Genomic DNA, 23,827 nt, shown 5'->3' with positions numbered 1-23,827 from the left:
TCTTCAGCCATGCCTAAACATAAGTGTTATCAGGTGGCTAGACTGGCTTGCATTGAATATTGGGCCCTCTAGCCAGTAATAACACTTATGGTGCGCAGCTAGTCTGGATATACATTCTGTGGCATGTTTTTTTTTTTTTTTAGAGGCTGTGAGTCCTTATATGGTAATACTGGCCCAGATGCCTTTGGGTTTAGCGCGCTTTACATATGCTGAATAAATAAATACAATAGATTGATGCAGTCTGCATGGACATTCTTCAGTTCAAAAATTAATCAGCCGCCACTGAACATCATTTACCTATCACTGTGTATGATGTGTGTTTTAATGTGCACAAAGGGGCAGCGCAGGGCAGTCCTCCCTAAAGCTGGTGTCACACCACCCACCGTCATGCCATGCTATATATATTTATGCATAAAAATGTTAGTCTGGAGTGAACTTGTCTTCAGTAGAGAAACCTAACTTAGCTGTAGTTGATTTGCTGTCATAATAATTAACCATATTTGGGTTCCTCCACACACACCAGGGGAGATTTATTGCAGCTCCTGTTTGCGGCGGCGGCGCCACTGGTGGCCCAGTACAAACAAAATTATAAGGGCTCCTCACCCCACCTTGTGACAGCCCTGGGTGGAAGGTGTCTTTTAGTATTTGGTTTGGCCATGAGGATACCACAAGTGTGTTTCCACTATTTGTCCATTGAGGCTGCTGTGTTGATAATTCTGCATGAAGGTCTATTGCAAGGTTTGTTTGGCCCTAACTGGGTGTTAATAAACTGCAACTGCTCAGTGTGGCATGTTACCCAGAGTGACCGCGTCACGCTGCTGGATGTGGGTTTCTACCAAGTGTGGACTAACTGGGGAAAGCAAAAGTGAGAAGGAGAAGCAACTAATGTCACAATGTATGTTTCCAGCATGTTGCTGCTCCCATTCGATGGTTACGGAATTAAGGGCATGGTGCAGGCCAAACTGCTTGGGGTCATACACGGATAGCAAGGAATTAGCCAATGTTCTGTGGTTATTTTTAGGAATAGTGTGCCTGGCACATGGCTGCAGGCCATGCCTTAGAACTCTGTATCTAATAGCCATGATGCTTACGATTATTGTGCGGATCGGAAGAGCAGGCCCGTAGCCAATAGCATGTGAGCAGCACTCAAGGAAACCATTCATTTCTAAGGGGAGTGTGCTGAGTGCATTCCTACAATCCAAAACCTAAAATGGATAAGCTCTTTTTCCTAGTAATTCTTGTAGAATAAATATCTGTTCAGTGTCAGTTGTGAGCCCATCTGTGATTCACCAACTGTGCATGGCAAGTGGAACGTAATGGTTGTGCTGTTGGTAATTTTCTTTTCAATCGAAGTGTGAAATACATTTTGTCTTGATTCCAGTATTCTTAGTACATACCAAGTTACTTCCTTGGGAATCCTGCTCCAGCAGCAGGCTTGAAGAATGCTCTTCACAATGCAACGCTGTAGCCTTATCATTGGAACTGCCTCCTATGAAAGCATATTTTCCTACGCTAGTGGGAGGGGGGGGGGTGTCTGTCAGGATAACCTCTCCCACATTCCTAGAATTTCATTACTCTTGTGTACTCTTCCAAGTTTGTTGGGGCTGATTCACAAAATGGAAATCCTGGGGAGGTGACAGTATTTGCCAACAAGCTTTCAAGCAAACCAGTTCAATGTGCTGGCTCAAAAAGCATTCAGTCTAGAGCTGTATTTGCTTAGAAGTTATTCTCAATGCAGGCGGACAATGAGTCTGGACCTCTGGCCTCTGTTTAAATGTTGTAGTGTCTATGGAAACTGGTGGGCGTTTCATAAAGGCTAGCAAGTTGACTTGCTTGAACAGATTTTTGCTCATGTCCCGGAAGATCCTTTCTGTGACTGCAGTCCTTGATGGCGGATGGGTGCAGTCTTGATTGTGTGGTTGAAGTATCTTTTCCTAAGGCCTGTGTAGCACAAAACCGCACCTAGGTTGCAGTGCCGCTCCCTTTTATGCGACTTCCAGAGATAAACCTGCCATTTATGATCATGATATGACGGGTTATTTATGACGCGCTTAATACCGAGAGCTTTCTAAGCGCGGACGGACCCAGGGATCGAACCTGTGTTGCTCTGTGTCGTCTTGCTTCCAAGGCGAGCATGTTGCCGCTGAGCTATCCTCCAGAGCAACAAAGGCTGCGCTTTTGGGAAGGGAGTGGGAGTAGTAAAAAGGTGCAGTGTAATCTACAATGGCATACACCACGAGCAATGGAACTATAAAATATTCTGTGTTGGTTTCATGCAGAGCTACCCATTGCACATAGTTGAGTAGCTTTTGAAGTTTGGAGTTTTAGCGTTGTGATTTTAGCAGAAGTTACTTTTTTGTGTTGCAAGTTAATTTCCGAACAAAGGGGAGGGGGCTGAAGAGTGAGTTAACAGGGAAGTGCCCTTACTCTATAAACATGATACCACAAAATGTAGGGCAATTGCCAACTGTTTTTCTACTTAGGTCAAAACCAAAACATATCTGATCACCAAACAGGCAAAACTGCCTGTTTTATGGTTAAAAACTACTGTGGTTGAGGGCAGAATTACTGACAGTAATTGCTACAGCCTATAGATACAAATGCAATTTTCTATATATGAGCAATTTTTTACCTCACTCCACTATATGCAGTAACAATAACATCTAGGGAAACTCATACTGAAGTGAGGATCGTCTTTATGTTGTGTTTTCAAAAACACAACTTGTGAGGAGGCACAATTTGTGTTTGGGTTGGTGCTGCCTTCACTTGTTTTTTTTAAAAACTCTGGTGTGTGGGGTTGCTACACAATCCCTGGGTCATTAAAGATGTTACAACCCAGTGGATGTGCACACACTCAACCACCACACTACCGAGTGCTATCTTGGTTATTGGTCTCTTCCAACTCAGACACATAGTGGAAGAGAGTGGTTGAGGAGCATGATTTCAACAAGGCTGGATGTTAACAACTAGAAGTGAATAGTTTATCTTCTTATTCTGTCTCCTATTTGTAGGCGATACACCAGCGCCACACAGGGACAGATTTGGATAGGAGGAAGGGATATTTAGAAATTTAACTCTATCCCTTTTCTGTCCTCTCTCACAGCCTTGTTCCTTTTTCTGCAAATGGTTAATACCAACAGCAGATTTCTGTTGTCCTCTTCAAAAATAATTCTGCCCTCAACCACAGTAGTTTTTATCCATAACACAGGCAGTTTTGCCTGTTTGGTGATCAGATATGTTTTGGTTTTGACCCAAATAGAAATACAGTTGGCAATTGCCCGACATTTTGTGGTATCGCGAGTTAATTTCCAAAATGTAATGTTGGTGGTAAGATTTTTAGAACTGTAGTAAAACCCCATGTTAAATTATACACCATGGTAAAGTTGTGTAGCAGCACAAAGGGGATTGTCAAGAAATGAGACTGTGACCCAAAGTGCTTTCGTATTTTTTTTAAATTTTTATTAATGTGTACAGAGTGACTAAAGTTTTTTTCAAAATAACGACTAGGATTACAAGAAATAAGGCTGGCTCCTTTTGCTCGTGTTTGTTTCCCTATCGTGGGAGACATGACCAGTTCAAACAAGTCTGACTTTCTTAATGTTCTCCAATATACTAATCCTTTATCCAAATTTACTATGTCACGCTTTCCAGGGCCCCATATGTCACAGATGGCATTTCTCCCTAGACTATCCCGGTTTTGGTGTTCTAATAGAGAATTGGGGTTAGTACCTTGCACGTAATCTGTTATATTTGTCTAAATCTACTCACGCCCACGCTCACCACTTTCCTATTCTTTCTACCTACCCCTCATCTTACTCCTCCCACCAATCCACTCTCCTTTTGATGTTTCATGTCTCCTAGACCCTTAGTTACTACTTCCACACCACTACTGCTCTTCTCCTCCCACTCTGCAAATGCCCTCCTTTCACACAGTACCTTCAATTCACTATTTACACCTTACACAGGCTTCTATTCAACTCCCATACAAACACCTTCACTGCAGAATCACTTTCACTTCTAAACAATGCCTTACCTGCGCCAAGCTCCTTCACAAGCCACACCTTCCTCCCTCCTGCTGGTCTTAGTTCACCTCCACTACTGAGCTCACCGGGAAAGCCCACACTTCCTGCATACATATCCTTCCCTCTGTCTTGATTGGACAGCTTTTCCTGTCCCATCCTGACAGGTCTTCCCCCTCCGAGGATCTGTATAAGCATGGGGAAGCCTTCAAAAGGGGGCTAAGCAGCACCTGTGCTCTCTACGTTGCCTTCCCCCTACCCTGGGCTGGAGTGCCTAGTTCTCAGCATGTTTTGCTAAGTGAAGAAAACTCCGAACCATGAAAAATCGTCTTCTTTGAAAAGCAGATCTGAGTGGGACATCTGAAACCTTCAGTCCCTTTTCTGATGCTAGAAAATGACTTAATTTTGAATTTTCAAATATATGAAATAGTTTGCTGCCTTTACCAAACGTCTGGAAATCCTTTCCCGTAAAGGGAAATGGACCTAGTTCAATGCTTTTTAGTCTGGCTGTTGGTTGTACTTACACTCCCAAGGTTTTTCTAACAGACCTTTTTGTTACAGCTTTCACTGTGAATGCCCCCAACCTTTCAGCGGGAACTATGTGAGGGTGGTCCTGGGAGTACATTTCTGGGCCAGCAACCTTAAGTTTGGGGGTATACCTTGCCCTTTCAACCTCCTCCTGCCAGTACCTAAAGTTGGGCTGTTTACTTTGCCATGCTGGTCATGTGATGGCAGAGCTGTTAAATAATTGGGTGTTGGCACAAGTCGTGGCAAGAACTTGCAATCAGTGCAATCCAGTTGTCCAAAGATAAGTCTTGTGTTTCTTGGGAAGGGGTTTTAATGTTTCTATGTCAGCGCAAACTTGTCCAATAAAGGTGCATGGTCTGCAGCTGAAGAATGCTGTGAATGGAGGATAACTCTAGGGCTCTGGATAAATTGGTCGGCCATGAAGGGAGAAGCTCCTGCTTGTGTACAGTGCAAATTAAACTCTAGCTGCGGGTGCAGATCGAAACAAAATTCCAGAGGTTTGAAGAAGGCAAGCCTGGGGATTGGTCTCCCAGGACATGTCTGCCTTTGCTAGTTAATCGCAGCTCCTAACCACTAAGGCCCTAAAGTTTTTCAATGCTCCAGGAACCAGATGCCCAGTCCAGCAGACGCGTCTTTAGAGTGAACAAGTACTCTGAGGTGATTTCAGACATCTAGTCCCTTAGTCAAACGTAAGGAATATTCATTCAGTTCACTGAGTGAAAACTAGATTGCCAGATCCCAGCGGTACATCACGGTCAGAATTCCAGGATGGGTGCAATGGCAGAGCCCTCTTTATGTCGGATGATCTTCAGATCCTTCCGTACAAGTCCCAGCAATTGACAATGGTGTGGAAACCCCCATCTTTGTAACACTCTTGATAGCGAGCTGCACTCCCAGCTCCCATCAGTTACTACACCCATCGAGGATGGTCTCCACACTCAAACCTTCCTGGGCAAATGCACATGTTGATTGAGCAGTGAAACCCAGACACCCATTTCACTAGCCTGCCGAAGCCAGCTAATGCTACTTTGAGCTCCCAGCCCAGAGTCTCAGTAAGGTCATCACTTTATATGGCCATAATAATTGACTGTGTTTATCATTTATTGAAAACCCTCCTGCCATCAGCCTTTGGTTTTGCTACAAGCCAATGAGTTGGAGAGCAGGCCTGACTTCTCAGCTAGCACTGAGATACAAAACCAGAATACCTTTTTAAGGGATCCAGCTCTGTGATTTGTAGTGATTGCCAGCTGCACAATGTTGCTACATCACTTTAAAGCATTGAATGGGGATCTGCTGGCAGAAACCAGACCTGTGGACCCAGGTAATGTGCTAGAGTAGGACTCCCAACCCAACACGGATACATAACCATTTTCTGTTAATGAAGGAAAGCTTGAACTCTTTAGAGCCCCCTCAATGTCCTCTCGCTTAACTAAATGGTCATAACCTATATTTTGGGCAGGTGATGACTTTTTTGCCACGGCCTCCGAAGAGTAAATTAACTAAGGAACCTTTTAAAAGGGCCATGGCCTAACAGGTTGCATTTTCAGTGTATTGCAAAATGTACCTGCCATGAAAGTGAAATTGATACAAACGTGGACTGGATATCATCTATAATTAGAAGAAAACTAAATTAAAAAGGAAATGGTTCCGTGCAGGAAGGGCAGCTCAATTGGTTAATGTGCCCTCTGCAGCGATCTGTGTGATTATAAAGGGCACAGCTATCTCCAAAGCAGAAAGGGCGTGGTCCCCACTCCTTTCCGCGCAGATCCAGAATTGGAAAACTATGCTCTCCAATGTTCTTGTAAAAAAGTGTACATTTGTTTGGGAAAGGTGGAAGCCCTGCTTTTAACAAAGCTAAGCTTTTCCATTTAGCTGCTTTACCATACCCAGTTAGGTAGGAGCGTCTTTTTATTGTCAATGCCTCAGCCATTGACATTTGTGCCCCAGGTCCTTCCCTTTGCTCCCTCTCCTTCTCTCCTCTTTGCAGCTCCTCTGCCAGCCTGGGCAACTACATGACCGCCTTAATTTAAGTATTTGTACATTTTCATGTAATCTGTAAGTATTCCTGGCCCAGCTCATTCAGTGCTCGAAGTCCATTTCATCTGGCCTTATTACTTACCTGTGTGCCTGTCCTAAGCTGCTCGTGACATGGCGCCCATGCTCGCTCCACCTTCTAAGTGTACTTGCACACCCCTACGCTCTACTCTGGTCCATTGCAGACCTCCGAATGACTTTGCGCCCGTCAAATGTCTCGGCTTTCCCTCGGCCGTGCGTCAGAAGGCCATCCAATCCTGTTTTCTTCTTTGGATTCTGGGGCTTGTCGTTTTATCTTCCATTTGAAATTGAGCAAAACGGAAAGTCCCAGAATCCACTTTAAAATAGAACAGAATGGTCTCCAAAAAATGGAAAGCTCTGCTGTCGCCACGCCCCATTTCCCACAGCAGTTGTCACCCCCTCCTCTCATGCACGCCTAAAAGATGGAAACAAAAAAAATCTATTGGAAAGAGATGACCGAAGAGCAGCAGATGTGCTGGGGCCGCCAAACATCCCCGCTCCAGTGGATGCCTTAACACTGGCTCGGCCCAAGATAGATTGCAGATGTGCAAAACTGAAGCCTGCACCGGCAACCCTAGGGCTTGGCTTTAGACACCGCACAGCTGTACTCTCCCACTTTGCTGGCTCCCTGCTCCCTTGCATTGATCCCTTGCGATCTGCTTCCCTCGCTGTGTACTTCCCCCTAGGACTTGTAAAGCGCTTTGCGGCTTCCTGAAGCTAGATCATGCTCACTAAATACCCTAATATTGCTGAAGTCCCTCATAATTGCCCTGCTTCCCACATCTTCGTGTTTCGGTCTCTTGCTTGTCCCCATTCTGCCTCCTCCTCGCTCCCAAGTGGAGATATTAAACCAGCGACGGGAAGGAGGCATTTTAAATGGCAGCCCATGCTGAGGGCCTGCCAGAGTCCAGCTGAAAGAGAAACTATTACGTCTTCACTTTGGCTCGCTCGACATAAATATACTTGACCTCCTTCTACATCTGCTGGGAAATCATTAAGTTATATTGCCCTTAATATTGACAGAGGAAAAACACAGCACTCTCTGTTCAGCCTCATGTTTTGGCACATGCAGTTGCAGTACCCCTTTAGAACCCAAGCTGTGACATCGGCACATCATTGGCACAAACATGAGCTTGTGTGGAGGCTGCAGGCATTAGATGTGCAGCTTGGCAGTCCATGCGCCGTACCCCAATTTCTGGGTGGGTAGCAGACTCCAGCAGCGTGTTTTAAGGCCTAGTTTTAACAAGTGGGGGGGGGGGGACTCTGGACTCTGACCTTCGGACTCCCTTACCTCGGTCTCTTTCCTTCTGAGAGGACTTGAAGCACTAACTCGTTAAGGGGGGAAGGAGGGTTTTTATCAACTATTCTAGTCTAATGTGGTGTTGGGAATGTTTGCTTAACTCTTGTCGCTTGGGCAGCATGTACAACTAGCATTTCTGAAGCACATTTGTATTCTAATTGTGGAATCGTGGCTGCCTGTTTATCCAGTGGCACTTGCCCAGTAAAGTTAGGATGACCAGTATAGCCACTCTAGGCTGCAGGACGCTGCCACCCTGAAGTAAGAGTAGTTTCCTCTAACTGAAAAGCCCCCCCCTTAATAATGGGCTTGTTACTGTTCAATTGTGAACTGAATACTTAAAATCCTTCCAAGATTTAAATCATTGTTTGCACTGAAGAATATCCGACAAGCTTTTTAATTGTCAGAACTTATTTTCAGGTTTTTCTAGAAATATACTCCATATATACATGGAGTAACTGACCTGTAGTGAAAGTTGGTGAATCCCAGGCAGGCATATATGTACCTAGGAAACCGTCATTCCTGGGAACCGTCCTCTAAAGAAAAGCCAACAACGGACTGCCCACCTCCACTGTACCGGTATTCAAGCAAGTGGACTGTCATGCTCTCTCCTAGCCTTATGCAGTCACTAGGCTCTTAAACTCCTCCCACCCCATCAGGTGAGCCAGTCAGTCTATTGAGTCTTACAGCAACTTAGTGTGGGGTTTAGGGAATGTGTGTTCAGGAAAGCAGTACCACATGTAACTTTTGTGTCAACGATTTGCTTTATTTGTTCTTTGACCCTTTCATTTCTATGGGCCGCAGGTTGGCTGCTTTGACCCATACAGCGATGACCCCAGGCTGGGAATCCAGAAACTCGCCCTCTGCAAGTACAGTGGAAAGATGGTGGTGGCTGGAACAGCAGGGCAGGTGGGTACATTAGCTGCACCAGTGATGTCCACGTATTGATGAAAGTTGTAATTATTTCCATATTCTGGCTTGCACAGCTAGTATGCAAAGAATGTCGGGGGGGGGAGAGAGGGGCGCTTGGGAGGGGGATTCTCCAATCTGGAGCTGTCTTTTGCAAATTTCTGTGCAAACACGATTTAACCTAGGTTTAATGGCACAACCCTTAACCAAGTCAATGTGGCAATCCCAGCAGTATTCTATGTAAAGCTGGCTCAAACTTGGCTAAATCATTACAGCACACATACATGGACTAGCGTGTAAACTACAGTTATATCCTTTAGCTGTGTCTGATAGCAACATTCCCTGATGTCACTGAGAGAATGCTCCTTGGATGCTTGGAATGGTTACCTTTGTTCATTTGTGTGTTCCAGCTCAGGTAGCTAGAATGATTTAGCCTGGGTGGTGGGAGCCAGTTTGCTCAATAACCCCTGCTTAACTTAATTCTCTAAGCTCCTGGCCTTCACTATTTTTGGAACTGTTATACTTGAAGAACTGAATAAAGGAATATGCACCCTCACCTGCTGTTTCAACAAGTTTACTTTTTAACAATGACCTGCCCTGCTTTCCGAGGATTGGGACTGCATTTAGAAACAGTAACAGATCCTATCCGTGCTGTAATAGGGTAGCGTGATTGACCTGTGCCTTCCTGTCCAATCTGATGTTGAAATGTAGATCTTCTGGTTGAAAGAATCCAAATATCTACCCCCACCCCACCTACTCCCACCCTCCGACCACTTACAAATGTAAAGAACAGGTATTCCAATCACAGGGCAAGAATTTGGACCAACATAAGCTCCTAATCCTCTTGACCCATTGTCCCTCGCACCCCGCCCCTTAAATGGGTTACCTGACTTTCCCCATGGAACTATCAACTGGGATGTGAATACTTGTTGTGCCCTGTGGGAGACAGAGTTCCACATAGTCGTGGTGCCTCCTCAAACAGCTGGCTGTGGGGGGATTAACCGGATATGGTTAAGAGATGGTCTTCACTGCTCGCCCACAGATGCCTCTAGGCACCCATGGCAAGGTTAAGGAATGCCTATTTGCTGAAGTTTAGGAAGGCAACACCCACACCCTGAACACAGGGCTTGAAGCCTTCTAATACAAATGATGCAGTTTCCTTTTGTGAAAATTGAAGAGAGTTGGCCATGTTTAGTTTGTCAAATTTCCTTTACAGTGCATAAACCTGTAGTACTCTTTAGTAGAGTTGAGGTAACTGAAGATATTGAAATTAATCCAAAATGTCCAAGCTTGATGCTTCATTTCTATTCCACTGGGCCTTTTTTTCGGAGAGGCAGTGTTTGTTCAGAAAAGCAAATATCCTTTCCCATATTACCTGACTTAATTGGAAGCAGAGGCATTAACCATGAGCTCCTTTATTCATTATACTCCATGAATTCAGGAATGTTGTAGTCCTCCTTTTATAAAAGACACTTCTATGAATTTGAGATGTGCAAAGCCAACATGAACAATACCGGCTGGCTTCTTAACATTTCAGGTGATCGAACACCGCCTCTGCCAACATGAGCCTTAAGGCATTGAAGCATGGCAAAACTGTTAAGGAGCCTGACACTGTAGACTTAATAACCTAACATGCAACCCAGACACTGACAACAAGACCTGTCATGATTAACTTCATGCTAGAATTTAGGCATATTTAGTCTTGTTGTAATACATCATGCTCATGTGAATAGTTTGGTTTTCAGCATGGTGTGTATTGTTAGGTTGTGATATAGCACTGGTATGACGCCTACTTGGTATGACCTCGAAGCGCTGTGGGGTTGAACGCCTTTTGGAAGGCTGTAGTCAGAAATGTAAGGGGTGAAAAGAGTTCTAAAATGCATGTGCCTTTTTAGCCAGAACGAAGGTCAGTAGGGAGTGGCTTGGTTCCTAGCAACGAGCCATTGTCGGGTGAGGGAATGAGTACTGTGACAAATTGTCAGGGTAGTGGGATGGTCGGAAGGATCATATGTAGGCGGCTGGTCCGAATTTTGCGGGGGTCTGAGCTGTATGCTGTTGGATGAGTTGATGCATCTTTGGATGTGTAATAGAGTAGTGTTTGAGAGGTGTGCAGGTGAGTGGGCCATGCCCTTGCAGACACAATTGTTTCGTTGGGAGGGCGTGCTTGACGAACCATTGAAGACTAAGGTTGAAAAAGATCTTGAAGAGCTAATCATGAAGGCTTGACTGGGATGCATTCAATGGGGGTGGAAATGTTTTTCCAATCCCCCCACACCCTCCAAGTTGACGCCTCAGGTGCTGTGGCATTCCCATAAGGTTGAGTAATAAATCATCCAGGAGATGGGCTGAGATTGTCAGGCTGTAAAAGGGAAGAGTCCGGTTTTGAGCACCTTCCAGAAGGCGAGGTGATCTATGCAATGGGTTGTTAAAGGGATCGAGTTCCATATGATGGGTGCTTGAAAAAGCAGAGCCTCTTATTCTTGTTGGTTTTTGTCAATGAAATGACGAAGTTCTGTGCCTGATCAGAGGTTTGTTAGTATCATGCAAGTGCATGTTTAAGATATTTTATGGTCCTGTGTTGTGCTTGGTGGGTGATCCGCATTGGCCTGAAGGTGGATTGTCGCCCGATCAGAGGCCAGTGAAGGACGCAGAGGACTGAAGAGATGTGTTCTTTAGTGCTAGAAGGATACTTGAGACTGTTTTGCACCCCTTTGAGTTTTGTTAGTTGTGTTGCAGTGGCTCCCAGGTATAGTGCGTTAGCATAGTCTGAGCGCAAAATGATAATGGCCATGACTGCAGAGACTCTGTGAGGGAAGGTCACGTTGGGTGGAGGATGTGCATGTTTATGTAGCAGGTTGTTGTCACGGAGCTGATGTTCTGTGATAGGGTCAGGTCAGCATCCATAACCCCTCTGAGGTTTTCTACTGTGTTGGAGATGGTGGGGGGAGGGAGAGTGGCCACTGGGTGGGTTGGGGCAAGAGGGAGGTCTACCCGTAGAGCATGATCTGTTTTTCCTGGGTGGAGTACGAGCTGGTTGACAGTCATCCAGTGCTCGTTTTCTGAGAGGTTTGTGGTGAGCTCAGGGGAGGTCTCGGAAGGGTCCGTAAGGATTTGAAAACTATTTGGGTGTAGTCTGCATAATTATAGCAGTTTCTAAGCCATTTTTATATAAAAAATTAAAATATAGTTGCAAGTATGCCACTTGCTTGGTTAGGGTCGAGTGTGGACTTTTTGAGCAAGGGTTTGATGTTGGTTGTTTTGAAATATGGTGCTGGGAAAGTGATGGAAATGAGATGTGATGACGATGGCTATTGCCGGATCGCCGGCACATGTCAGGATTTCTTTTAGAAGAGCAGAGTCTCCAGGGGATCCCGAGACGTAGCTGGTTAATAGCTTGAGATTCAGGATGGGAAGAGTGGGAGGGAGGCAAGTGGTACTGATGTCTTTGTAGAGGGGGGGGAGGGATGAGTGCTGCTATTTTTGAGACCATGTTATTTCTTTCTAGGGAAATGGTGTGGAAGTGGTCTGAGAGGAAGTTGCAGAGGGTTTGGGTGTGCATATAATTTGGTGATGAGCTTGTGGAGTTCCCTTGAGGGTTTAGGCACATTGGTGATTCTATTCCAGTAATGTTTATTTTGGCCTTATGTATTTCTGCCCGGTAAGCCTTGAGCTGGGAACTGTATGCTAATCTGTTTGATGTTAAAGGGTCTGCACACCATCTGCATTCAAGGATGTCGTTCTGAGATTTAAGACTTAAGAGTGGAGGTGAACCATTTGGGGGAGATGCCTAGTCTACTAGAGAAGGATCGGAGTGGGCGTAGTACTTTAGAGAGCCAGAGATCAAAGTAGGAGATGGAGATCTGACTGGAATGGAGGGGTGTGGGGTGTGAAGGTCCGGGAAGCCAGTAGGGAATCTGCAAGGTCATGAGTTACTTTTTACTTCAACAGTTGAGTGGGCAGGTGTCCCTGGGGCTGCCAGAGGGCAGGGATGATCCGTCATAAGATTTAAGAATCGCGCTGAGTGGGTGGGGTAGCAGTACAGTGATTAGGTCTGATGAACTAAGACTGTGTCAAGGGTGCGACGTACTGTGAGGTCCTATTCCTGCTGAATCCGCAGGAGCTGCTTAACCCCGCAGACCCACTAAAACATCTCTTAAACAACTGGAATTCAAACTGTTGATCCCAGGACGCCCCAAAGGGAAAGGGGAAGTGGATAAAATAAAAAAACAGACATCCCTGCTTCAGAATATTCAAGTGGAAAAATGCAGAAAATGTGAAGAAACTCATGATAAATTCAAATCATAATTTTCCATAAAATCAAACATCTAGTTTGTTTCCTCTTACCTGCGTTTTACTCTGCTTAAGCTTAGAGGAAGTAATTACAGTGTATCTATTTTGTAAGGACTCTTTTGTTCCTTTCTTTTTGACTTTCCTTTTAATTCATTAGTACATACTAACCACCTCAGTTTTTCCCCATAAGGAAGCATTGAGAACATGAACTAACCTTTTCTTTTAAAAAAACAAAGAAAGTTAACAGGGAAACTAAATTAAATAACCTGAACTACACTATCTTTCCCTAACTAATTCTAACTAATTGTCAGCACTTCATCAAACCGGGACTATTCTTCAAAAGACAGTCTGCCAACAATGAAATACTTTGAGTGACACTGCTCTCCTGTGGTTTGACTTGCAAGTTGGTTCACAAAAAGAGTTTTCTGTTGCGTTATGCTGAAACACTCTCAGGAGATTTGGAGCATTCAGTTTAAACCAAGCATCAGGCTACATAACATTCAAGAGATTCAAACCTCGTTCTGAACTGGAAAACATTCACTGCATCTGTGTAAAGGGAATATACAACTTCCTTAGTCAGCGCCCTTGCAGCGCTCGTTCTCAGTAGTTAGTTCCACAAATGAGTAGAGATTAATGTCTCTGTGCGTGTGCTCAGGGTTCTTTTCTCATTGGAAAAGAAACTAGTGTCACAGCGTGCACCTGAAGTGGGCTGTTCCTTTAAAAGGATTTGCAGTTCATGGGAGGAAAAATTTACTTTAAATAAAGCGGTCGATCGTTGCTACTTTTAAAACTTAACAAGCGGTATAAAACGATTGCAGGAATTAATAACTGTTTTGTCTTGCTTGAACTATTTGCTTTTCGTGCTTCAATTCTTAATGTAATGTACGCTGTGCTCTCACCACACGTCTTCTGTCCCACAATGACTCTCAAACCTGCTTCTCCTGGCAAACTTAAAGTAGCACTGTTCCTGACTGACATGCCAAAGTCAGAGACAAAACAGGACCTCTCTGCCTGGAGTCAATGATGAAAGGTAGTTTAGAATTGTGGTTGGTTCAACTTTAACATGGAACCTCCAATCAGTGGCCAGCTGCTCTACCACCATCTTGACTTGGGAACACCACCTGCTCCCACACAAATTCATTAAGCCTTTTCATTTTCCATTTAACCAGTTTTACCTACACTATCTAAATATCCACCAAACATTCTTAGTGACTTGTAAATGACCAGGCACCTGCAGATTGTACGACCACAGAATAGTACTGGATGTAGGAATTCCAGGTTGTCCAGTAGGGATCGTGTTCTAGTATGTGGGATGTCGAAGCAGATATTGAAGTCCGCTAGTATTGTGATGTTGGGGTGGTAGAGCATTATGGCTGCTAAGCAGTCACGAAGGGATTCTGCAAAGCATCTATTGTATCCCAGGGGTCTATATATGAGCAGGAAGCTGTGAGTGTGCAAGGGAATGAGCTGAAATTTTACCAGGAGAGTTTCGAAGTCTGAGTTGGAGGCTTGTTACGCCGAGTACGAGATAGCGAGGAAGTGTTTGTGGAAATTGCCAATGCCCTCCTACCCTGCTGGTCCTGTTATGCACAATACAATTGTAGCCTGGAGGAAAGGCTTCATGTGCAATGGGCTGGAAGACTCGGGAGAACCAGGTTTCGGTCATATCTCTGGGCCTTTCAATGAGAGAAGGTCGTAAATGATGTTATTTTGAGCCACATATTTGGCATTGACCAGAATGCACTTTAGGCCACCGATTAGTTTGAGTTAGGGAGGTGTACATTCTGAGAGTGAGCTAGGGGGCAGAGGGGAGATTCCTGGTGGAGGGGGATGAGGATATTGTGGGTGGCTGGAGAGGGATGAAGCGGTGATGGCTGTAATGAAGGGAGTGTTGAGAACGTTTTTAGAACAGTGTTTCTGAAGTACAATTAAGGGCTTCACAAACCCAGAAAACTGAGTTAGTACAAAGCTCCACTCCTCGTATAAGGCTGTACCACCTGAGTATTTGGTAGCATAGACAGAGCAGCCATGCTCATCTTACGAAGAAGAGAGGGCCGTAGGAAAGTACAAAGAACCTGTAGCATGCAAATGGTTCAAAAGAAACTTGGACCCAGGAGTATTATAAAAAAAGGTTTAGTATAAATACAAGTAGTCCAAGGTAAATCTTTTCATAGAATCATAAACACAATATAAAAACACAACACCATGCTTAAGGTACACAGACCAAAGCATAGACCTTGTTCAGAATAACTAACGGTAGTTCTAGGCAAGTCAGACTTAATCATGCACATTTGAAATAGAACACACCTATTCAGGGGGAGTAAAAACCACAGGTTACTTTCAGATTACTTCAAGTTATTCAAGGGTAGTAGACCCTGTAAGTCATGCAGTGACTCAGTTAAGAAATCACTTAGTAAACCAACCCTGTTACCAGGACACTTTTCTGAACAGCGGAATGCCAATTCTTGGAACAGTATGAACCTATAACTACATTCAGGATAACCCTCAGTTATGCCAGATGAGTAAGACCTAATGTTGTAATACACTATTATAGTTGCTTTTCAAATCAGTCGTACACAGATTTCAGGTAAGCAATAACTTCTTACACTGTGTTTGGAATTCACAAGCAGACCAAGGTAAGTGAAACCCACAGTACACTTATTCAGAAGTGCACACAGCAGTAGAAAACAGTAGCAAATACACTTGGGTAGCACTGTGGACAGAAAATGCAGTGTGATGGAACGAAAGAGCAAGATTCAAAAATGCAAAAGCAACCAGAAGCCCTGTGTGTGGGGTGGAGCAAAAGAGTGTGATTTTAAAAAAAATAAATAAAATGCAGCAGTAGAGCAGTGGCACAGTCTCCTACCTGGGTGTAGCTGCATACTGTGTGGGCGTGACCTGGCAGGGCTGGGGTGCCCATGGTAAACTGGGATGTCACCCTTTGCCGGCTGCCCTGGGACTCTTAGTCAAGAACACTTCCTGGGGAAAGGGAGCCAATTGGGATTTTGGAGGGCGTGTGGATGGAGGTGCAAGGGGCTGTGAGGCTACAGAGGGAGGGGACGGGTGTGATGCAACACAGGCTGCGCTTTTTCATTTGAAAAATAAATCGCTGGGCCAAGAAAGAATGGCGAGATGTCGGGTCGCAGGCCTCATCAGTCTGTATGGGTCCTCTACTGTCGAATTGTGCATTGGGCATGAGGGTGGTGGGAGTCAAATTCATCCTCTAGCCAGCAAAGTACAAGTTGTACAAGACTAGGCACTCCCCCAGCCCCATGTGAGCATGTTTCTAGGCCTCACTGGGTATTACAGGAATTTTACAGTGGACTATGGTACCATAGCTGCTTCTGTCTGCCCTCACTTCTCCAAAGAAACCTACGAAAGTCTCTTGGAAGGCTTTCTCAAACTCCCAGTCCAAGTGCTAAAGGATTCCCTTTGTTAGGCCCTTGTTCTCAGGCACCGGATAACCACAGAATTTGTATAGTGCAGACAGATGCCTCTGAGACTGGGATAGGTGCAGTCCCCCAGTCAGTTAAATGACAAAGGCAGGAAACATCCTATGTTTTATTAGTCGCCAGCTGAAGCTGTGGGTGACTGTGGAAAATGAGTATCTTTCCATTGTGTGGGCCCTTGGGTAAGCTGTTCTTTGGTACTCACTTCACTGTGCAGACTGACCATAAGCCCTTAGTGGCTAATGGTCATGAAAGGAGAGAATCCTAAATTACTCGGGTGCTCCATATGTTTTGAGCATAGGTCAAGTGCTCAATATAGCAATGCTGATGCACTGGCCAGGATGTATAATTGAAAAACTGGAAACCCATCCAGGAGTGGATGAGATACCTGGTCTGGGGGGTGAGTGAGCGAGTTAGGAAATACTCCCCCCCCCCCCCCCCCCCCCAACACCCCCTGCAACTTTCCCTCCATAGCTTCCTTCCTATAGAACCCCATTTTCCTGCTTCACTTACCTTTTGCTCATTTGTTATGGGGAAACCGACTACTCCTTCAAACTATTGGTACTGGGAAACTTTATTTCCCTTAGATTACTTGTATTTTTAACATTACACACATCACCTTGCATTGCAGCGTAATGGGGACACATTTGTATATCCCTAGCATTTTACGCATGGCATTCCATGTTACCTCTACATGTGCCCATGGACAAGCTGATGGCTGCAGCCACATCACTGTTCACGCACCACTCTTGGGGCCCAATTCCCAGAACATTTTCCAATGGGATTGCCCATTATAAAAGGCTTCTGCGAATCAGGCCTTGGTGTGCACATTCAGGTCCACTGTGCGCAGCCACCAAACATGGCCAGCTCCTTAAAACGGCTGCACCACAAGACCCTGCCTACTCCCTGTCCCTCCCCAGGCCTGGAAAGTCCCTACAAGGTCATGTACTAGCCTGGGGAACTTCAACACCAGGTGGGTGTGTGGGTGGGGCGCCAGGGTAGGGGGCTGGGGACATTGGAACTGCAGCACCCAGTGGTAATGAGGGCATCACTTGCTGCTCGAAGACTTAATTTAAACCCTGGTGAGTCTAGTTTTTGGGAGGTAGTCGTGAACTTTAGCCACTTTCGGGTGTTCCCATGTTTAGACAGTCTATTTCCATGAGCTCTCGGCATAACGCTTGTCCCTTTACTTTCATTTGTGTTGATCTAGGTGTTGGTCATGGAGCTGAGCGATGAAAAGTCAGACCACATGATGAACGTTGCCACAGTTGACCTCTTGCAGGACCGCGAGGGCTTCACGTGGAAAGGGCATGACCGGTTAATGCCAAAGAATGGATCCGTCATCTTTGCCCCTGGTTTCCAGCCTTCTATTTTGGTGCAGTGCATGCCCCCTGCAACTGTAACGGCAGTCACACTGCACTCGGAGTGGAATCTGGTGGCTTTTGGGACAAGTCATGGCTTTGGGGTTTTTGATTACCAGCGGCGGAACGCAGTACTTGCCAGGTGACTACTTGGCCTTACAGTAAAGGGAGTGGGGGTTAGGGATGGGGTGCCCCCTTTTCAGTGGAAGTTCATGATCAACCTCTTCATGTCCAATTTAAAACATGTTTGCAAATGAAAATGCGTCAAAGTATTTATAAATCAGAAGGTTGCTGTTTTGCAAAATAAAATATGCATCTGTTAGTTGGGTCATCTGTAGGTAGTTTTTTTTTTTTTTAGAATTTAGGTGGTGAACAATCGCTAAAAGCTTGGAGTTGTGCTGCGGTGCTACTGAAAACATTTCATTCCAAAATTCAGGATTTCTTGTTTACATCTCTCTGCAGTTCTGTTGTGCTAAATATGTATCCACTTTATCATCCATTAGTCGTATCCCTGTTCTGTGGTTTCTCAGTACAAAAGGTGCATAGTTGAAGTGGCTTGTGAAGGAGGCGTTATTGGAAATTGGTTTAGTTTATTGGAATGCCTTTCATTAGTTTTGTCAACCTGAGATGCACAAAGTCTAGTGCTTTTTTGAAAAGTGACCACAATGCGATGACTACACTGCAAAAGTCTTCAAAGGTGAGCTTATTAATGTTCCAGAAACAATTTACCTATCCCGAAAGGTTAGTTCTGCATGTGAAATAGTTATCCTTGGCTCTGTATTTGAGGGTGTTATTCTTAACATGTTGAGTGAGTGATCTATTCTGCTTGAACATGGGTTAAACGCTCTGCTTCTGGCAGACTGTTAAAATACCAAAAGGCAAAGTGTATGTCTGGATCACATAGACTTGTGTCGAGATGATGCTCCAACTGCTGCCAGGCTTGGTCCAGGCAAACGAATATTCTAGTGGTCCCTACCATCCATTAACAGTACAGCTAATATTGACTTTTCATAGCGAATAGTCGAACTGCATTTTATAGTGGCTAAAGCTGGTTAAGAATGGAGAAGGTAATGTGGTCCTTCATGTTGGAGTGCTGCTTTTATCGGTCGTTCTTAGCCAGTTCTTTCAAGAGGTTTTCTGATCTGCAGATTGTCTGATTGGAATTTTCACTACCTTCTAATTGATAATCGCCCCTCTCACAAATGCTGTCTTGACGGCCACTCATGTTTAGGGACATTTTTAAACGCTGAGATCAGAGCAGCTAATTTTGCTTCTGCGTTTGTGCTTTCAAAATGTCTCGCATGTTGTTATGGCTTGCTTGTTAAGCATGTTTGCCCAGAGAAATTGCTTCACAAAATAAGCCGTTGCTGTGCTCATTGAGCTCTACTGGTTGCAGGTTTAAATCTTGGTTGTCAGTCTACCTTTGTCGTCCCCTGAGAGCAATGTAATTCATGCATAGTTTGATTCAATCTGATACAAAATGTTAATGTCTTTTAATATGCGACCCCTCTGGGCCACTGTTGGCAGACTTGCTGTCTACTTATAGCCAACAGATAGTCATCTTTTCCTATAACCCTGTTCGTTTTAGATTTTCCTTCAAAACTGGTGTTTATTCAAGTGCTTGCAAACGAAGGGTAAGACTTGCATGTATAGGTCTAGCGCAATAGCTCTACTATTAGGCGCCCAGAAGCTAGCAGTGAGCCACTCTGGGTGAGCTAATGGCTTCCTTTCTTTTCCATAGGTGCACGCTACACCCGAATGACTCCATGGCAATGGAGGGGCCACTGTCACGGGTGAAGTCCCTCAAGAAGTCTTTGAGACAGTCGTTTCGTCGAATCCGGAAGAGCAGAGTTTCTGGGAAGAAGAGGCCAACCCCCAGTAGCCCCTCTAGCAAGGTAATTACAATCTAGGAGGGGTGCCAGCCGACATTCTTGTTGAAACCGCAAACGGCACAGCACTATTGCAGAGGGAGAATCGTGTTCATGTAAATGCAACATGGGGCTTGCTTACGCAGCAGACCAGGGATGATTTTGGCTTTCAAGTTGCGGATTAATTTGGCCACATCGTTAAATCCGAATACTTTATACTACTCTTTTATATAATGGGCTGGCACAAAGTGAAGATCAAAGCCAAGCTGCAGAGCAGCATAGCTAAGGCGCAGTCTAACACCTACCAGACAGGTCTCTGCTGTCTGAACACTACTCGAGTGTAGGTAGCCCCTTCAAGGTGGCTTAAGTAATGTACATCAATGCTTGAAATTAAGTGGTAGAGAGAATGTTTTTTTAAAAAAAGCATTTTCAGCATATGTTCTAACCACAAAACACCAATGTTGAGGCACTCTAAATGACCCCTGAGTGCAGGGGATTTAACGCTTTATTAAAACATCAAACAATAAAGCGTAAAGTACTTCCACCTCAGAAATCCTATCTGGAGCTCTAGCCACGTGATCTTTATATTGGCTATTCTGATCTCGTGCACCTCTGTGGTACATGCCAGCTTCTCACTGAACATGGTGCCAACAGAACGCTTTGCATTAACAGAGCATGACGCTGCCTACCGCAATACTAATTCAGTACACCACCTCCCTCCTTCCCTACATCTTCTCCTTCCCTACATCTTCTACTTGTCTGTCTTCTATAAAATGTCTTTCTGTATTATTATTCTATCTCTTCATTCTTCATCTCCCTCTGCCTGCACGCCTTCCTTCCTCGTTTGAATCTCATCCCGCCATCTTTTTTAAAATGAATCGTGGTAAACGCCATCTTCTATGTGGAATATTACCTGCATGGATTGACTGTTCATTACCACCCGTGGCCATCATGCCCTAACTCGCAGATCACTCGCTCCCTTCATGGCCTTGGCAGTATGGAAAACTATTGTATGTACTCATGGGCCCACAACTGTCCTTCAGTTACAGGAAGCCAACGCGCAGCTCGCCGAGCAGGCCAGCCCACACGACCTCGAGATGACTCCAGTGCAGAGAAGAATTGAGCCACGGTCGGCTGATGATTCACTGTCTGGTGTGGTGCGCTGCTTGTACTTTGCTGACTCTTTTCTGCGGGATGGTAAGAGGTGCTCCAATATGGCCCTGTCCATAAAAACGTGAATGTTTGCTAGTAATGTATTTGAGGTTCCTGTGTATCCAGAGACCAGCTACAGCATCCTGTAAAGGTAGGCCTCATACTGCAGAGATCAGAATGGTCCATCATGCACAGGCTTCTCGGTAGCTAAAACCTTTTTCAATTTCTATTCTAGTTTAACAGGGATGTCAAGATTCCCACAACAAGGAATTCCCTCGTTAGCAACAGTGTCCTGGATTAGTCACAAAAAAAAAACTTTTCAGGCTTTGGTTGCCGAGTGTCTGGAGCTTCTCCGGCCCCCCTGTGCAGCATGCTGCACTGGAAAACCATCTGGCCCTTCAGTTATCAATGGCCGCTGCTCTAGTGAAATTCAGTCTTGTTCTACATGAATAGGCCCCTTATATATATTCCCTCCTTTGCCTGCTCTCAGTGGAGCTTTAGGACAGAATTTGACAAACCTCTGTTTCTGGCCGTTTTGCTCCACACATGGGAATTGAATTTTCCTTTGTGTCAGTGAAGCTTTAGAACTTTTTTCTCTCTACGCCCCTCCCCCCCCACTTCCAATTAATTTGTGTAATTGGGCTCGAATTGTCTTGGAATCCTACAGCTTGTAAAGGGAACTAGATGCCATACTGGTAATGGACCCACTTCTGTAGTGCCTCACGTCCTACACATTTAGAGTATTTTGTGAGAGGTATTTGCATGGCGTGTGCCCTTTCTTGTCCCCAGCCAATCTGTGTTGATTCTGGTTTTTGGGAAGCCCCTGTAGTTGTGAGTCTAAAAAGAAAAGTTGCGTAAACGGCTTGGAAGGACCTTTTTTTTTTTTTTTTTTCTCTCCAGGCCCCTTTTATTAGCAAAAGAACTGTGGCATGCCTTAAATGTATTTTTCTCACTCAAAGAAAACTTTGAGCATTTTCTTTCAGCAGCAATGGAAGGAGTGGTGACTTCATGGGGTTTGTATGTCTTTCACATGGTGTCTGCAACTGGGACTTGCATACTTGTGAGCCCATCTCCTCAAAGCCAGTGAGGCCGAAGATGCTTTCTGAAAGTAGCCATCTCCCTTCCTCATTTGGGAAGGGGGAGGGCTGGGTAACTCACTAGCCCTGATGGTATTGAAATGTTTTCAAAAATGCAGGTGACACTTGCAGCTTATTGAGGTGATTATCTTTACCTGTAAGACTGCGTTCCCAGTTGATATGAAGTCCGAGCACTCTAGTGTCTGCGTTTTGTGTCGCAGATGTTACCACTGATCTGGTAGTACTCTGTACCTAAAGACCTTTTCCGTCCGCCACAAGGGTTAAACATAACTGTTAAGATATAGGTACTCCTTGTTAAAAGGTTTTTCTTCGATTATCAGCTGCTTGGGAGAATTTTCTGTTTCTGTGCTAATTCCCTTTAACCTGAGACCCCCAGCACCTTTGTTGGACTCAGACCTGTTTTGATTCTAATCTCCTGAGTGAGTGGAACTTTTTTCCAACTGGGATTTACATTTTTCTACTGTTTTCTGGAGTCTGGTAAACTCCATACGTTTAATACAGGCATCTGCTTTTTGCTTTGAGACATCCAACACCCTATGAACAGTGTCACTGAAAACTCCTTTGGACCTCTCTTTATGTTTAAATACATTTTCTTGTGAGAAATATACAGTTCCCAAGAATATTAAGATCAGTTTTCATACCTTTTTTCCTTTGTGGTTCCAGCACACACTTGTGAGCCCTCAAAGCCGGGTTGCTGGGGGGTTACATTGTAACTCCTTCTCCCACTCCTCATGTTACTTTTTGTTACAACTTTAAATGGCTGGTGGCAGTGGTTACTTTTTACTACCCTTTGTGCAGGTCACTAGCCGGCTGATTTCTCCGCTTCAGTACAGCACCCATGGGTGACCATTTTTCCAAAATGGCCAGTCTTCTTTGTTCAGCAGTTGACGATCGTCCCTTCATTTTGGGCTTTTCTTCTATCCTTTTAGAATAGATTTGAGTCCTTTGTGAGTTTTGCCTTTGACCAGCTTCAGCCCTGAAGCCTGCCCTGGTTCCAGTGTGTCTCAGAAGGCAGGAAGTGAGGGCGGAGCCCGAAACTTCATTGTCCTTTGTCCGTAGGTATGCCTGGCTGAAAACAACTGGGCGGCTGGCTGTCCTGGAGGACCCCCAACCCCAGGTGATTGACAGCTTAGAGAGTGTGTGAATGACTGGATCCAGCATAAAATGCCACGATTTTTCAACTACAGACAGTTGACCACTGGAGCAAGGAATCCGAAGCACAGGATGAGCAGAGATGCCAGCAGCACCTTCCAGGACCGCAAAAGCACTGGTGAAGCCTTGCAGCTGTGCTGACCCTCTTTTCACATAGACAGGGAAGACCTACCAAGGACTACTTCCTCCCTTAGGCTGGTGGGACCAACTAGTCTCAAGACCTTAATTTTGGACCATCCCCCGACTTGCTGAGACTTTTCCTGAGCTGCAGAATCGCAATACCGGGTTACTGGACCATATAGAGTGCATCATCTTCCAAAGATTAAATCCGGCTAAAACTTTGCAGGCATCCGTGTGGACCGCGAGAGGCAGGAATTCTTCACCAAAAGTCCCCTCACCAAAGATCAGGACCGAATAATCGGAGCGAATCCAACCAGCGACATTAGTTTCTTTCTTGGTGCTAAGAAAAAGGCGCCAAAACCACAAAGAGCCGCTGGAGTGAGCTGAATCCATTGCTGCCGATCCCTTCTCCCGAGTGCTGCTGCAGATGCCTGCCAGAGGTCCCCCACTTTTTTCATCACCATGACCAAACAGCAGGAATTGGGGTCTGCAACAATGCACCTAGAAGGAAACGATTTCTTCTTTTCAAG

The 23,827-nt window shown here is 45.0% G+C and overlaps 1 protein-coding gene across 2 annotated transcripts in view; it reads left to right on the top strand.

The window, feature by feature from the left end:
• The window catches only part of LLGL1 (LLGL scribble cell polarity complex component 1), a 557,504-nt gene that overhangs the window by 447,766 nt on the left and 85,911 nt on the right, over positions 1-23,827 (top strand). For both annotated transcript variants that reach the window (XM_069645702.1, XM_069645701.1), the window contains exons 13-16: positions 8,704-8,808; positions 17,758-18,050; positions 19,650-19,803; positions 20,820-20,973. In XM_069645702.1, coding sequence (XP_069501803.1) covers positions 8,704-8,808; positions 17,758-18,050; positions 19,650-19,803; positions 20,820-20,973 — 706 coding nt within the window. The remainder of the gene's footprint in view (positions 1-8,703; positions 8,809-17,757; positions 18,051-19,649; positions 19,804-20,819; positions 20,974-23,827) is intronic.

Source organism: Ambystoma mexicanum, chromosome 2p (assembly GCF_040938575.1).
Source record: "Ambystoma mexicanum isolate Mex_15411 chromosome 2p, UKY_AmexF1_1, whole genome shotgun sequence".
NCBI classification, from domain to species: Eukaryota; Metazoa; Chordata; class Amphibia; order Caudata; family Ambystomatidae; genus Ambystoma; species Ambystoma mexicanum.
Note: the sequence above shows the minus strand (reverse complement) of the source record. Positions and strands in the feature narration are given on the sequence as shown.